The 13,372-nt window shown below is 51.2% G+C and overlaps 5 protein-coding genes across 5 annotated transcripts; 1 reads left to right on the top strand and 4 right to left on the bottom strand.

Annotated features, from left to right (window-relative positions):
- Window positions 1–108: 108 nt before the first annotated feature.
- Window positions 109–2,586, bottom strand: HMPREF1120_06707 (DNA-repair protein XRCC2). Its single transcript, XM_009160916.1, has 2 exons — window positions 2,208–2,586; window positions 109–2,029 (listed from the first exon to the last, which is right to left on the bottom strand). Exons 1-2 carry the CDS (start codon window positions 2,268–2,270, stop codon window positions 569–571), a joined length of 1,524 nt encoding a protein of 507 aa, XP_009159164.1. The 5' UTR covers window positions 2,271–2,586; the 3' UTR covers window positions 109–568.
- Window positions 2,504–3,065, top strand: HMPREF1120_06708 (uncharacterized protein; the record flags this gene model as incomplete). The annotated part of the gene is made up of 2 exons (XM_009160917.1): window positions 2,504–2,748; window positions 2,879–3,065. 2 exons carry the CDS (start codon window positions 2,504–2,506, stop codon window positions 3,063–3,065), a joined length of 432 nt encoding a protein of 143 aa, XP_009159165.1.
- HMPREF1120_06709 (uncharacterized protein) lies at window positions 3,027–4,897 on the bottom strand. The gene is made up of 2 exons (XM_009160918.1): window positions 4,063–4,897; window positions 3,027–3,993 (listed from the first exon to the last, which is right to left on the bottom strand). Exons 1-2 carry the CDS (start codon window positions 4,385–4,387, stop codon window positions 3,239–3,241), a joined length of 1,080 nt encoding a protein of 359 aa, XP_009159166.1. The 5' UTR covers window positions 4,388–4,897; the 3' UTR covers window positions 3,027–3,238.
- Window positions 4,898–6,380: 1,483 nt separating this feature from the next.
- Window positions 6,381–11,983, bottom strand: HMPREF1120_06710 (DNA-directed RNA polymerase III subunit C1). Its single transcript, XM_009160919.1, has 2 exons — window positions 11,363–11,983; window positions 6,381–11,314 (listed from the first exon to the last, which is right to left on the bottom strand). Exons 1-2 carry the CDS (start codon window positions 11,720–11,722, stop codon window positions 6,929–6,931), a joined length of 4,746 nt encoding a protein of 1,581 aa, XP_009159167.1. The 5' UTR covers window positions 11,723–11,983; the 3' UTR covers window positions 6,381–6,928.
- A 158-nt stretch (window positions 11,984–12,141) lies between these two features.
- Window positions 12,142–13,360, bottom strand: HMPREF1120_06711 (mitotic spindle assembly checkpoint protein MAD2). The gene is made up of 7 exons (XM_009160920.1): window positions 13,201–13,360; window positions 13,124–13,149; window positions 13,047–13,072; window positions 12,955–12,993; window positions 12,877–12,905; window positions 12,610–12,829; window positions 12,142–12,552 (listed from the first exon to the last, which is right to left on the bottom strand). Exons 1-7 carry the CDS (start codon window positions 13,250–13,252, stop codon window positions 12,264–12,266), a joined length of 681 nt encoding a protein of 226 aa, XP_009159168.1. The 5' UTR covers window positions 13,253–13,360; the 3' UTR covers window positions 12,142–12,263.
- Window positions 13,361–13,372: the final 12 nt, after the last annotated feature.

Raw genomic sequence — 13,372 nt, forward strand, 5'->3', positions numbered from 1 at the left:
CCTCCAGCTGCGAAACGGCAGAAAGTTGGCAATGACAACGATGACCATGGTGAAGGTGGTGATGGTGATGGTGATGGTGATGCTGCTAGTAGTGATAGTGCTAGTAGCGAAGAGAGTGGCTGACTACTGTATCGCCCACCGAGAGCAGCGGGTGACAGTTGATTCAAGGGATGAGACTTGGAACGGCCGGGCCTCAACTTGAATGAGCATCAACAACTGCTAGTGAAGGACTACTACTACTACTACTACCCAACAATTCAAGACTTTCGGTTGCTTTTGAGCATGCCTCAATTTGAGCCTTGAGTATTGAACATTGAGCATCTATCTTTCATGTTGTGAATTTACGTCGCGTAGCGTAACCTACATTGTACCTACCCAGTTGGGGAGGGTAGCGTACACGTACAATAGACGGACTACCAGGTACATAGGTACATATGCGGGTAGTGGTAGTAGTAGTACAGAGTAGTACTATGTATGGCACATGATTTGGAAGTCCGCGCACTCCAGCATCAGTGTTATCATCTCTTTTGATTCTCATCTGTCAAATCCGTAGTCGACTCAAGTGGACTCAAGTCGACTCGATATCGACGCCCTCATCCGTGGTTTTGAGTACGACAGGGACTCCTCCAGGAGGTCCACGGACTCGGATTTGTATCCTCGTATTCCGCATCGCAGCGAATCTTTTATCTGCATCCGCCAAACACTCGGAGAGTGTCAGTTGAGGCGGGAATTGAGGGACCGAGATGCGCGAGAGGTCGAGTGTCAGTGTGGCGTAGGTTGACCATTGTGTTGTGGGGACTGATTTTGATTCTGGTGGTGGTGCTGGATCTGTTCTAGACGAGGAATGGGAATGCAGTTGAGACTGTGCTTGTGGTTGCGTTTGAGTTGCTGACGTCGAGTGGTTCAAGATCGTCGTTGTGAACGCCACGATACAGTCGAATCTCCGCTGTAGAGATTTTAAATGGTGGATGATTTCTGACGCAGTATTACCTGTTGCTGGTTTTGTTTCTGCTGGTGCTTGAAACCCACTCGACTCTGTACCACCAAGCCTCGCCATGTCCCTATCAAACCGATCCTGCCAATAAAACGCAGTAGCCGAGTCGAGAACAAGTAGCCCCAAATGTCGATAGACCGAAGATTGTATTTTCGACCGATCGAAAAGAAACTCTGGCAGTGACTGTAAGATTGTCACGACTTGGTTGGACGATTGCGGTCGGAAAACGTGGATGTGTTGGAGGGCTTCGAGGGCGATACTAGTAGTATCACTCTCACTCTCACTCTCATTGACATGGGCACGGTCACTGGTTGTGTTGATGTTGACGTTGTTGGGTTTGTCATTGTCTCGGCTTGGATTTGGGTCCTTGCTCTTGCCCTTGTGATTCTTGTTGGACAAGGAATGAGAACCAACATCGCCGGGAGTAGTAGTAGTCTGTTTCTGTTTGCTGGTGGCAATATAATGCTTCATCACCTGCATCAGCCGACTAGCCGAGAACCGGCCATCACTATCGATATAGACTACCGTTGAGCCTTTGCCTCCTGACTCAACGGGCAGTGTTGCGACCGCGCAGAGATAGTAGAGTAGTGTTGTTTTGCCGGTGGCGGATTTGGGACTTGATATCTCGATGGTTGCTGCTGGGGGGTGGTTAGTTTTGGGTTTGGATTTGGCTTGTCGGCTTGATATCTGTGGTAGTTGTCGATGGTGATGGCTTTGATGTTCATCAGCGTGGACAATATCCTCATCCTCGTCTTGGGCATCGTCAGAGTCGACTGCCAGTGGTCCGGTGTTCTCATTCTCGTCGTCTTGATTCAGTGGCAGACTGGCTTCGCCTCTGTGAGTGCCTATGCCTGCCGGTGGTATTGATGTCCATCCTCGGTGTTGTGGTGTAACATCAGGCTGAGGTTGAGGTTGAGCCTGAACCTGAGGCCGGTTTTCGGCATACCAAACACTCTCAAGCACCTCGTCAAGCTGTGGTATCCCCAGCACATATTCCGGAGCTGGGTTCACTATATGTCTGAGATCGGCTAGGAGCTGTTGCCCAGAAAGAAGACAATAAAGTATCAGCCCATTGATCGTGTTGCAATTGTTGCAAGGCTTGTGATTGAGATCAAGCACGAAATGGATATAGTCTTCTGGTCTGGTTCCACACATGCGAATAGACTAGTTGGGTACTGTAGCAGTACTGTGACAACAACTCGAACGCACTCACATTCTCGAGATTCGCCTCGTGCACCTCCTCGAGGATTCTAGCTCCATATCGTTGCGCAGACATGTCCGCGCCATGACTGAAGCGCGAAAATGAACATTGACTTTGTTGTAGTACAGTAAGTAGGTGGTAGGAAAACAAAGCAGAACAAGAGTCGTGTGTTGTTCCATAACTTCAAGTCCGACTCCATCGTCCGCCGCGGCACTGGCGGTCCATTGACATCCACACCCTCTACACTTCCACATACATACAATTACTGTACTTGCCCATACCACGACCTCGTGGAGGACCTCTCTGCTATGGCTCCGCCCGAACACCCCTTCCCAGTAAGCGAACTCGAACAGCGCGTCCATTACCACACCGTCGAGTTCAAGGAAAAAGCCCGAAAACTACCGAGCGGATTCAATCTCAAGAAAGACTGCGCCCTGCTCGAGCTGGTCCAGTACAGCTGCACCACTCCCGAGCAGCAATATGAGCGAGCCATGGCCAGCTCGACGGGCACGGCGAGGATGGAGTGTTTTCCTTTTGTGAGGTTGTTTAGAAAGTACGATATAAGTTGTCCTCCCTCCTTCCGCTCCGGACCATAACTGGTCTCTCTACTCTACTCTTGCTCCCTTCCAGTTTCCGCCAAGAACGTTGCTCTTGATCACTAACATGAACGCCTACATGACCAGATGTCAAGATAAACGCGGAAAAGAGTTCCACGTCGAAACGACCGCTTGGGAGGGCGAACACGCTTGGAGCCCGCCTGCGTCTACGATGGCCCAGTCTACGAACAAAAACAACACTCCATCCACGAACCGCGAAATACAAGCAGACTCATACGCTAATTATGGCAATTACTTTTGGCCGCAAAAATGAAGAGACGCATCGCAACGCACTTCTTTTGGTCTATGTCACAACGCTATCCGGGGTATCATATGCATATGCAAATCCCTCGCCTTTGGGGATATCCCACCACCAACGCCATGCTATGTGTGAAGAATCAGCCATGATGATTTTGACCACATCCTGTGGCAATCTGTGGAATCAGATCAAATCTGCATGGCGTCCACGTCCACTCTATTTGTGGTCGTTGAGTTGGTCCTCTTTTCGAGACCGTTGGGGACAGCTGGATCAGTCACCGCGGCCCTTCTCTTCGCTTGCGCATCGTCCGGCATGCGATAAGCCTTTTCGCAATTCACAATCGGACCCAGCTCGAAGCCACCGGGCTCTTTGGCCAACAAATCCCGCAGTGTTTCTTCAAAGATGGCCTCTACAGAGATACTAGTTCCCTTGTGGCCCTTTTTCTGCTGTTGAGGGGTGGTGGAAATCTTCTGCGTCGAGCCGTTGGTTTCAAGCGGATGCGCCGCGTCTAGTTTGACCGCGCCGGCCAGCTTTCGCAAAGCCTGCTCGCCCAGCTTGCCTTCCTGCGTCGCCAGTTCACGGATTTTCCGGGTATCGGTTTCTCGCTGCGGATATACAGGCGTGTTCTTGTATGTATGCGCCGAGGGCAGTTCTGGCAGGCCTTTGGTGTTGAAGGAGAACCGGTGGAGCTGGCCGTGTCCATCGAGTTCAGGACCGAGAAAAGCGGGAGGCAGTTCAACGGTGTTGTGGAATTCATCTTCGGGGGGCGGTGTTGGTAGTAGAGGAGGGTTGATGCGAGGTGAGGTTTTGTAGGGTTCCAGTTGGTCGTCGGGTCGCGGTACTTGTAGGACGTCGATGGCGGTTTCGAAATCGGTGGCTATGGGAACGCTTCGGCGCGCTGCCTGCATTGACCGACGCACTCTTGAGAGGAATTTCATCATGACTAGAGAACAGTTAGGCCCGGGAATATAGCCGGTCAAGCCGGGACAAATAGAGGAACTTCATCTCATACATTCATCTGCCACGGAGACCAGCTCTTCCAAGGCGACCGACTCGATGACCGGATCGGTAATGCCTTGTTTGATCGCCTCCTCCTCGCATATGCTCTTGACAAAGTCGGTCAGAAGCTTGTCCACCGCATCCTGCTCCATGAGCGCTGGTTCGGCAGAAGGAAGAGATTGAGGTTTGTGGCGGAGGACATGGTGATGGTGGTAGGGGACCTTTCGCTTCGGCTTCATGTTGTGCTTGGGACTGGTGTTTGCGTGCGCATTCGCATTCGGATTGGCATTGTCATGCGCATGCGCATTCATGTTCGATGAGCCCGTCGACATCTGCATCGTGGCAGTGCCCAAGGTAGGTAGGGTGTGCGCACTGAAGGAGAGTTGACCTCAATGACCGACTGGGTGACTGAATTGGACCGTCTGTATCGTTGTAAATGTAGGATTGGGTCTCGGTTGGTCTGGTCTGGTGCGTTCGGTCTGGAGTAGTTTGATGCCAGTAGTAACAAGCCGTGACAACACCAGTCTGCACTGCACTGGACAAATGCACTGGCACTCCGGCTATTGGCAATACCAGAAGTTGTAATGAATAAAAGATAAAGATAAATGGCGGGAGGGTATAACCTAGGCACGACTCAGCGCCGGGGAACGATTGCTGCGGGTGCTAGTACCTCAGTATAGCACTTTAGTTCCCGCAATTATACAACGCTGTAGTATGTTGTTAGTAGTATAGTACAATAGTAGTATTACCTACACACGGACCTCGCGCCTAGAGGGATGTGAGGCGTGAGGTGTGAGGATGAGGTGGACTGACACCGATGAGGACTGCAGACTGCACACCAATACCAGGCCTCGTACTGGTGCAGCTTGCAGTGAGATCTGACCGCGGCGGAGCCTTTGCCCATTATTCGGCCCGCCAAGCCCTGCTGCTTCCCTCCAGCTTCAACTTCAACTTCGCATGATCTGATCTGATTGAGCTTCGTTCGTCACTATCGGCAGACACCACTCTCTCATAACCTGCCTCGTCTCACGACACGCAAAATACCACTGTCCTCGACCGGTCCCCTCATTCGATCCGTACCAACGTTCTAGAAGGAAGCTCTTGCCAGAGCCCGCGAGGAAACAATGGCCATCAAACCAATTACAGGAGTATGTCGACACAGCTACAGCTCTTATTGCCCCCAAAGAAAGCCCCGAGCAATCGCGCCCGAGCTATCTAAGCTCTCCCTCTGCCTCTCCCTCCCCCTCCCCCTGTCATGGTGGAAGCAGAGCTTCGATCTACCTCCGATCCGACAGTCCCTCATCTTTCGGATAGTGGTTGTGAAATATTGTTCAAGAGCTAACCAAGTTCTTGTTGCTTGCAGATGCTCCGACGAGGGCTTGTTCTGGATTTAAGTATTGCGCTCGGTAAGCCATCGAAACCTGGAATTTTTTTCGAACCCGCTCGGCCTCGGATATCTATGTCTGCCCTCTGCGGAAGAGGCTAGCCTAGGCTTCTCGGATCGGACAGCACCATGTGCGAAAAGAAAAAGGAGGAGATCGCATCGCACAGACAGACCTGGTCACGCAAGGCGGCTTGTTTTGATTTGGAAAGAGAGAGCTGACACGCCGTGCCAACAATATAGGTCTCGGAACCACTTTCGGATATCTGTGGTGGTACGGTTACCACCTCCCGCGCGTCCGGGCCCGTGACAACTACTACGCCAAGTTAGAAGACCAGCGCGCAAGGGAGGCCGGGTTCAAATAAATACAGACTCCAAAGGGAAAGGAACTCAAGAAGGACAAGGGGACACACAACGACAACATCATCTTGCTTCAGCCAGAGACACAAGACAAATCGAGTTCGCGATGAACAAAACGCCCAAGAAGAATCAAGACCCGAGTGCTGTGCTCGCATTTATACTGGCAGTTGCAAGATGTTCTTCTCATTGATTGTACATAGGCACGCACTGGCATCTACCTCATGCCACGCTGGTGGATGAGAATAAAGGACATACATCACAAACGCCGTCAAGCTTCCGCCGAATGCAGTTTCTGAAGTTGCTTTTGGTGGCCGGAGTGGGTTGTGCTCTTTTCGCTTGTGCTTTTCGAAAAGCTTCTGAAGCTTCTCTCTCGCATGGCTGCTCGGTCTAATAAGTTTCTCTGCCATTTCCGTCCTTGCTTTTCAACGCCGGGCAGTCTCGGTCTGATCAGATCCGTTTTGACCAACGATTTACTGGCGCCAGTCGTTCGGTCATTATTGCTGGAATCAACGTGAGTTGATACATAGGTACCTACCATACCTGTCTGGATGGTATGTACTCCGACAATTTAACTTGAACCATACAACGCCCAACTCGAAGTTTGATTGTTATCGTTATTCAAACTTGAGAAACCAATGGCTGGAGTTTTCCTGAAAATCCGTACCTTAGACCGCCCAAACAGACAGCAGCAGCTATTGGAGTGCAACGACATGACGAGCATGAGATGAGGCCCGGCGAAGAGTCTCGATAGCCAAGTGGAAGTTTTCGCCGAGCAAGCACGTCAAGAGCATCCAAAGATTCTTTCAATGCCAGTGGCCACATGGAGTCACAATGTTTCTTTTGCTTCCAGATTTGTTAAATTCGTTCCAGCAAGGCCATTTTTCGTGGCCAACACCTATGTTACGGTAGACTAAGAAACCGGTACACCACTGCATTCGTCGCCTGTTGCACGTTCTTGATGTCTTTTTTCCTTCTTTGCTCGTTTCATACGTATCATTCCCATTCCCATCCCGGTTGAGCCAGTATGTAGGTAGGAGCAAGTCTTTTTCCCCTGAGCAGCTAGCTAGTATGTAGCTACTGGAATCATTGCGGCATTTTCATCTTCACCTAGATATGTGAACGGATACCCACATCTCACTCACTGCTTCTTCCTCCGGACTCGATCAGCTTTCCCACTCCAAGCATCCTCAAAAACCGTCGGTTTCTTCTTCTTGTCCTTATTATCGACATTCAAATACCTCACCACCTCGACCATCCCCGTACCAACACCCATAGTCTTACCGACAATGACCGACTCAGAGACACCTTCAATCTTGTCGACTTTGCCAGCAATGCCCGCGTCAAAGACATGGTCGGCGGTCTTTTCAAAACTCGCCAACTGCAAAACACTGTCGCGCATCTTTGCCAGACCGAAACGCGTGATTCCCAAGACTTCACCCTTGTACGTCATGACATCTGCCAAAAGCGACATGTGACGAGGATCAATGGATAGAGATTTCATGACTTCTTGAATCTCGAGAATGATTTTCGACCGGGCGGCTTCAATGCCGAGCACCTGTAGTGTTTCAATCACAGAGTTGGTGTGCGTATGATACGGATCCACGCCCTCGGTGTTCATGCAGTACCGTAATCCGTACCCTTCGACCATGACTCTGTGCATTTGGACGGGTTTGCCATCGTCGACAGCAGCTGCTTTTGGTAGCGCAGGTTCTGTAGGCTCTTCGACCTTGACACCCTTTTCCTGATCGTCGCCGTTTTCACTCTTAATTTCCGGCTCCGTGGACAAGGTGATGGCGCGCTGTTTTTGTTTCTCTTTTTCTTTCTCAGCTTTCGCCCGCTCCGTGGCCCTGCGCAAGGCCTTGATCTCGTCGGACCGTGGATCGTCTTCCGCCATGACCACCGCTCGAGTGGCTGTAGGGTGACCCAAGATATGCACGCTCGGAAGCACCCGACGCAGAGTCTGAAGACGGATCAATCGCTCAGTCTGGCCATCTTCATCGATTCTGGCCGCTGCGCCACGCTTGGTCGATTTGATCGGGGCATCCGAGTGGATTTTCAACTCGTCCTTGCCCCGGATTTGAATCCTCAGTTTCGCCGCCTTGAGTTGCCGATGTTTCTGGATCGCGTTGCAGATGTCCGTCAGTGTGAGATCCAATCCCAGCTCGATGATGGTGTCCAAGGAGATTTTGAGCACGATGCAGCTTGGCTTGTCCAAAGAGTGGCTGATTTGAATGAAAGAGGTGATATCTTCCAAATACAAACACTCGATCCTGCCCTTGACGATTCGGGCCAGAGATTCGGGAATTGTCAGATCTCTTCTTCGTTCCAGACGGCACGTGATGACAGGCGTGCTGATGTCTTTGGACGCGTTGATGATTTCCTTGATACGTGGCACACCGGCCGTCAAACTCATGCCTGCAACACCGGCAAAATGGAAAGTCTTCAGTGTCATTTGTGTACCGGGCTCACCGATGGACTGTGCACCGACGGCACCGACGGCATGGGCTGGTTCCGTTCTGGCTCTTTCATATTTCTCCAGGCACAAGTTGATGAAGGCCCGCAATGTCCTCTCAGATACCTTGCAGGTCAAGTCAAATCGATCCTTGGTAGATGGAGGCGCCAGCACCCTGGTGACTGCTCGACTGTCTGATGCCACTGTCTTCTGCTTCTTCACAGAGGCACTAGAAGCTCCCTTTCGACCAGACTGCCGTTGAGCAGTGGCGGGTTCTTCATTCTCAGCTTCCTCCGGCTCTGTCTCGGCTTTCCGTTTACTACCACTGGTCACGCGGGCAGGCGGCAAAGCATACTGCTTCTTTTGCACCTTTGCTTCGATCAGGTTCCTTGCCTTAGCCATGACGAAGTCATGAATCGACTGCAAGAACGCCCGTTGACTTTCACTCTGGTCAACCATTCGTTCATCGTCCACGTCAAATGGTAGTTCCGCGCCACTGAAGTCGAACCTGGTGAGTGCCTTACGCCTGGGGGCCAGGATTTCTTCCAGAATAGCATGCATCTCGGTATCCGACAAGCCGGGCTCATTCATGTCAAAAGTGGTCGCTTCCACATGGGCAAAGGTGCGGTCAAAGTCGACGGGCTTTGCGCTTGCCTCCATATCCACAGGATCCAACTCATCATCTCCGAATCGGAACTGGACAATGTTGGAAGCCGAGTTACGAACAGTGCGGTCGTATTGGGTGGAAAGATCCTCAAGAGACTTCATGAGACGACGCGACATGTAACCGGTTTCGGCGGTCTTGACAGCCGTATCAACCAGACCGACACGACCACCAACGGCGTGAAACAGAAACTCATACGGCAAAAGTCCGCTGAAGAAACTGTTCGAGATGAAACCCTTGGACGGTGGCGATCGTTCATGCTTTGCAAAATGGGGCAACGTTCGATCCTGGAATCCGTCCTGTACACGTTTCCCTTCAATATCTTGTTGCCCCAGAAGCGCCGCCATCTGGGCCACGTTGATGTTGGAACCCTTGGACCCGGAAATAGCCATGACCATGGGCGAGTTTCGCTTACTGAGTTGAGCCGTCAAAAGACCAGCGATGTTTGTTCGAACCGTACTCAGAATTCGAATTTGTTCCGCTTCAAGAGTGCCTGCGTCGTCCAGACCGGGTTTCCTCTTCAACTTGCCTTCTTTCGACAGACGCACAAAGGCTTTGCATTCTTCAAACACCTTGGCTATCATTTCATGTTTGGCTTTCACGAGCGGGTCTGGAGGAGTGACGTCGCTGATGCCGACGGTAAACCCTTGGTTGCCCAGCCATCGTGCACAGAGTTTCGACAGACGGTTCATACCTTGAGCAGCTGCGTCCGGGCCGAAATCACGATATAAAATGTAGAAGACCGAATTCTTCTTGCCTGACCCTACAGTGGCCTTGTCCATTCTGCCACACAAGACCTCCGAATTGCGGATGCAGAGGAAACTGTCGTCTTGCAGATCTCGATGTAGCCCAGGGTGATATTGACTGTGATCTCTGGATGCGGCATCAAGGTTGACCGTGACCGGGGACTGCTTGTTCGGTCGTAGCATTACACTGAAGACTTGTTTTCCGGTCCAGAGGGTTTGTGGCTTGATGACCGCAGGAGGGGGGAGCTCGAATTTAGTGTCTGGCTCCAGCATACCGATGCACATGGTCACAAATGTCTTTTTGTCGAAGAATTGATCTAGACTGCTGAGAAGAAAAGAGGCAGTAATGAAATCTTGAATAGCTGAAATGATAGGCTCTCCGTTCTTCGGCGTGACAATGTTGTGCTTGACACCCATCAACAACGTGGCCTCTGTCCTCGCCTCCTCGGTCTGAGGGACGTGAAGATTCATTTCATCTCCATCGAAATCGGCGTTGTAGGGATTGCACACACATTCGTTAAGTCGAAACGTCCGGTGCGGTCGCACTTTGACAAAATGACTGAGAATACTCAATTTGTGGAGAGATGGCTGCCGATTGAACAAGACAATATCGCCGTCCTCGAGATGGCGTTCGACGATGTCGCCCTCCTTCAATTCTTTAGCGATAAGCTCTGGTTTACCGAATTTGAGAAATATCCGGAAGTCGCCGTCCGGCTTGTAAACGTAGTTGGCACCCGGCCATACTTTGGTACCATTGCGTACCCGCTGTCGCAATTTCTCAATGTTGATCTCGTTGACAACCTCTGGATATGTCATGTTCTTGGCCACCAGTATCGGCACCGCAACCTCGTCGATTCTCAAGTTTGGATCGGGAGAGATGACAGTACGACCCGAGAAATCGACACGTTTTCCTGACAGATTTCCACGAAAACGGCCCTGCTTGCCCTTGAGTCGCTGGACAAACCCTCTAATCTGCTTGCCGAATTCACCCTTGGCCAACCCTGGAACATCGCTGTTGATGTACATGGCCAGGTTAAGTGTCAGGTAGTCCCAATGTTCGACGACGGACTGCACCGGCGCTCCTTTCTCGATCGCTTCTCGCAGAGCATTGTTTGCCGCCACAATATCGCCCAGCTTTGCTGTAATGTCATCCTCGGTACTCGCACCTTCTTGCCCTACCGACGGTCGGATACACACTGGAGGGGCGGGAATGTATAGCCAGAGAAAATCTTCCGGTTTGGCGGACCGTAATCCGAGAAGTTCACGATCTGACCGCCGTATGCGCCTGAATAACTTCAACACCCGCAGGGGATTCAGGTCGTCCATAGCCTTCTTCAAATGCTTCTCTAGTTCCTGATTGGATTCCTTGGCGGTCTCGAAAGACTTATCGAACTCGATCTTTTCAGGCGGCGGCTGCTTCTTTGCTGCCGTCGACGAATTGAACGCCTTGAACTTGTCGTGAGAAATCTTGAGTGCCGATGTGCCAGCTTTCCGAACCAGACCGTTGATGGCACCGCACTCGAAGCAAACCTTTGTTTTCCGACATTGATCCGCCACTTTTCTCACAATCGCCGCCTGTCTTAGACTATCGTTCGCGACTCTTCGTAGAGCGTTATGGTATTTTCTTCGGTCCGCTTCGGAGAGGAGAATGGCAGAGCAATCCTAGAAAAATTAGTGGTGCGTTAAAGCCTCTGGAGCGAAAATGCTTGCCTTGCAGATGCTTTGTAGTATCTGGATGACTTTCTTGAAATAGCCCACATGGAAGACCGGCAGAACGAGTTTGACGTGTCCGAAGTGTCCGTTACATGTTTGTAACTGCTCGCCGCAAGTCTGGCAGATATCTCGTTTACCCGATACACCCATTCGTCTGTCGAGTGGTCCATATTCGGCATAGGTACGACCTTTGTCGAGATCAAACATGCGACGGTCGGCGAGTTCGACTTGAGACTGGTTGATGATATCCTGGTCGGATAAGACACCGAAGTGTAATTCTTTGATGACTTTGGGCACATCGTTGACCACCTGCTCTTTGCCCGGCAGGGCAGCCTGGACTTCGGTGGACGCAGGCATCTTGCTGTCACCGTCACCGGTATGAGGGTAGTCGGAGGGGACGGGCTGGTGAGTCGTTCATATCATCCGAGTCTGCGCCGGGAGTTGGCTGTCAAAGTCGGCGAACACGGTGGTTTATGACATCCAGAGAATGCAGGTAGATTGATCCGGCAACCTGCAATCAAATCTGAAATGGTGAGGATCGAGTGAGAATTAATGATTAATTGGTGAGAGATCGAGTCTCAAGCAAAAGCCGTTGATGGTGGGCGCCTGCAATTCACGCGCCCAAAGATTTTCTCCAAAAAGAAGTTCGCCGCTCGCGATTCGCTCCCCACCATCAATCGCCGCCGCAGCCACATGCAGCGCACTCTAGCAACCCTAACCCTAGATTCTACGGTGTCAACGTGCAGTTCTTCGCCTCCATGAGACATGGGATAGAGTCTCTCGTAAGATCATTATCATTTCTGTTATCCCTTGGACTATTCAAATGCCTTCCCGCCCTATAGCAGAACCCGTAGTGCCCAAACGCCACGCTTTGTATCTGTACACAATCCGCTTTCCATCAATCCAACAACCGATAGCTGACCATCGTGTCCACCTTGTGATTGCTGGTGCTGAAACTTCGCAGCTGGACTTTCTCTCCATTCTTGATCTCCTTTGCATCACTGTCTCCCCACTCGATGGGCACGTCCGAGTCCGCATCTGCATAGACTAGGACGTTAAACGTGCAATTGCCATCGAGGACCGGCAGGAAAGTGACAGATGCGGTGATCTGTCGGAAGATGGCCTGAATCTCTTCTTGAATTTGGGTCTCGGTCTTTTCGACTTCCGGCTCAGCATTGGGCGCATCTCTGTAATCCTGTCAGCGTTCGTTTGAACTATTAAGCTGGTCAAGTGCAGCAACATACCCCGGTGTAGCATTTTCCTTGTCCCCAGCCTTTTTCGACGACTGTTGTTTCGAGGATCGACCGAGGAGCTGCACGTCGAACTGCCATCGCTCGACGTGTTCTCCCGTCTCTTTACTGGTAATCACCACCACCAACTTCGAGATCTTGCCTCCGACCATCCATTTGTTCAACTGCGACATAATCTTCTTGATGTATGCTTTGACTTGGTCGTCCGAGGAAACTGTCTGCATCAGCGCGAGTGTCGATCCCTTCTGTAGATGTCCATACCCAGCATATTGAGGCCATATTTCTTCACACTGCCATCGATTAGCCCTAATTCCTTCCGAGGCTGTTCTCTTTGCTCACGGTGTAAAGTCTTCTGCAGGATAGACGCCTCTCTGGAATCTAGAATTCGTCAACCCACGAGCTCAGGTTCTCTTTAGAAGCAAAGCGCTCACAGTATCGTGTTGATCGAGTATTCAAACTGCTTGCAGTCAGTTGTGCCGCACTGTCATGCCGGGCGTACAGTACTCACAAACTCAGCGACCGTCTTCGAGGAGCCTAAACCGACTTGTTAACTCGGGCCAAATCCATCCAACAATGCCAACAAACCTCGCAGAGCCAACTTGTGCGTTTGCGCTTTGTCCTTTTTATCGACGGCCATGTTTTCGTGTATGATTGTAGTGCGGCGAAGGAGGACGAGGATGCGGAACAATTGTATGTCGAAGTCGCTGTGTTGACATGCAACGTTGGCAGGCCAATAATCAGAAGCGAGAGAAGTCCG

The sequence above is a fragment of the Exophiala dermatitidis genome (genome assembly GCF_000230625.1).
Source record: "Exophiala dermatitidis NIH/UT8656 unplaced genomic scaffold supercont1.5, whole genome shotgun sequence".
NCBI lineage: Eukaryota > Fungi > Ascomycota > Eurotiomycetes > Chaetothyriales > Herpotrichiellaceae > Exophiala > Exophiala dermatitidis.

Bases quoted from the DNA above. Each gene is read 5' to 3' on its own strand.
- HMPREF1120_06707 (XM_009160916.1), bottom strand. From the start codon at position 2,270: ATGTCTGCGCAACGATATGGAGCTAGAATCCTCGAGGAGGTGCACGAG. The intron at 2,030-2,207 runs GTGAGTGCGTTC...TCTGGGCAACAG, and splicing joins ACGAGGCGAATCTCGAGAAT to CTCCTAGCCGATCTCAGACA.
- HMPREF1120_06709 (XM_009160918.1), bottom strand. From the start codon at position 4,387: ATGCAGATGTCGACGGGCTCATCGAACATGAATGCGCATGCGCATGAC. The intron at 3,994-4,062 runs GTATGAGATGAA...ACTGTTCTCTAG, and splicing joins GGTCTCCGTGGCAGATGAAT to TCATGATGAAATTCCTCTCA.
- HMPREF1120_06710 (XM_009160919.1), bottom strand. From the start codon at position 11,722: ATGCCTGCGTCCACCGAAGTCCAGGCTGCCCTGCCGGGCAAAGAGCAG. The intron at 11,315-11,362 runs GCAAGCATTTTC...TAATTTTTCTAG, and splicing joins TACTACAAAGCATCTGCAAG to GATTGCTCTGCCATTCTCCT.
- HMPREF1120_06711 (XM_009160920.1), bottom strand. From the start codon at position 13,252: ATGGCCGTCGATAAAAAGGACAAAGCGCAAACGCACAAGTTGGCTCTG. The intron at 13,150-13,200 runs GTTTGTTGGCAT...AAGTCGGTTTAG, and splicing joins GCACAAGTTGGCTCTGCGAG to GCTCCTCGAAGACGGTCGCT. The intron at 13,073-13,123 runs GTGAGTACTGTA...GACTGCAAGCAG, and splicing joins CGAAGACGGTCGCTGAGTTT to TTTGAATACTCGATCAACAC.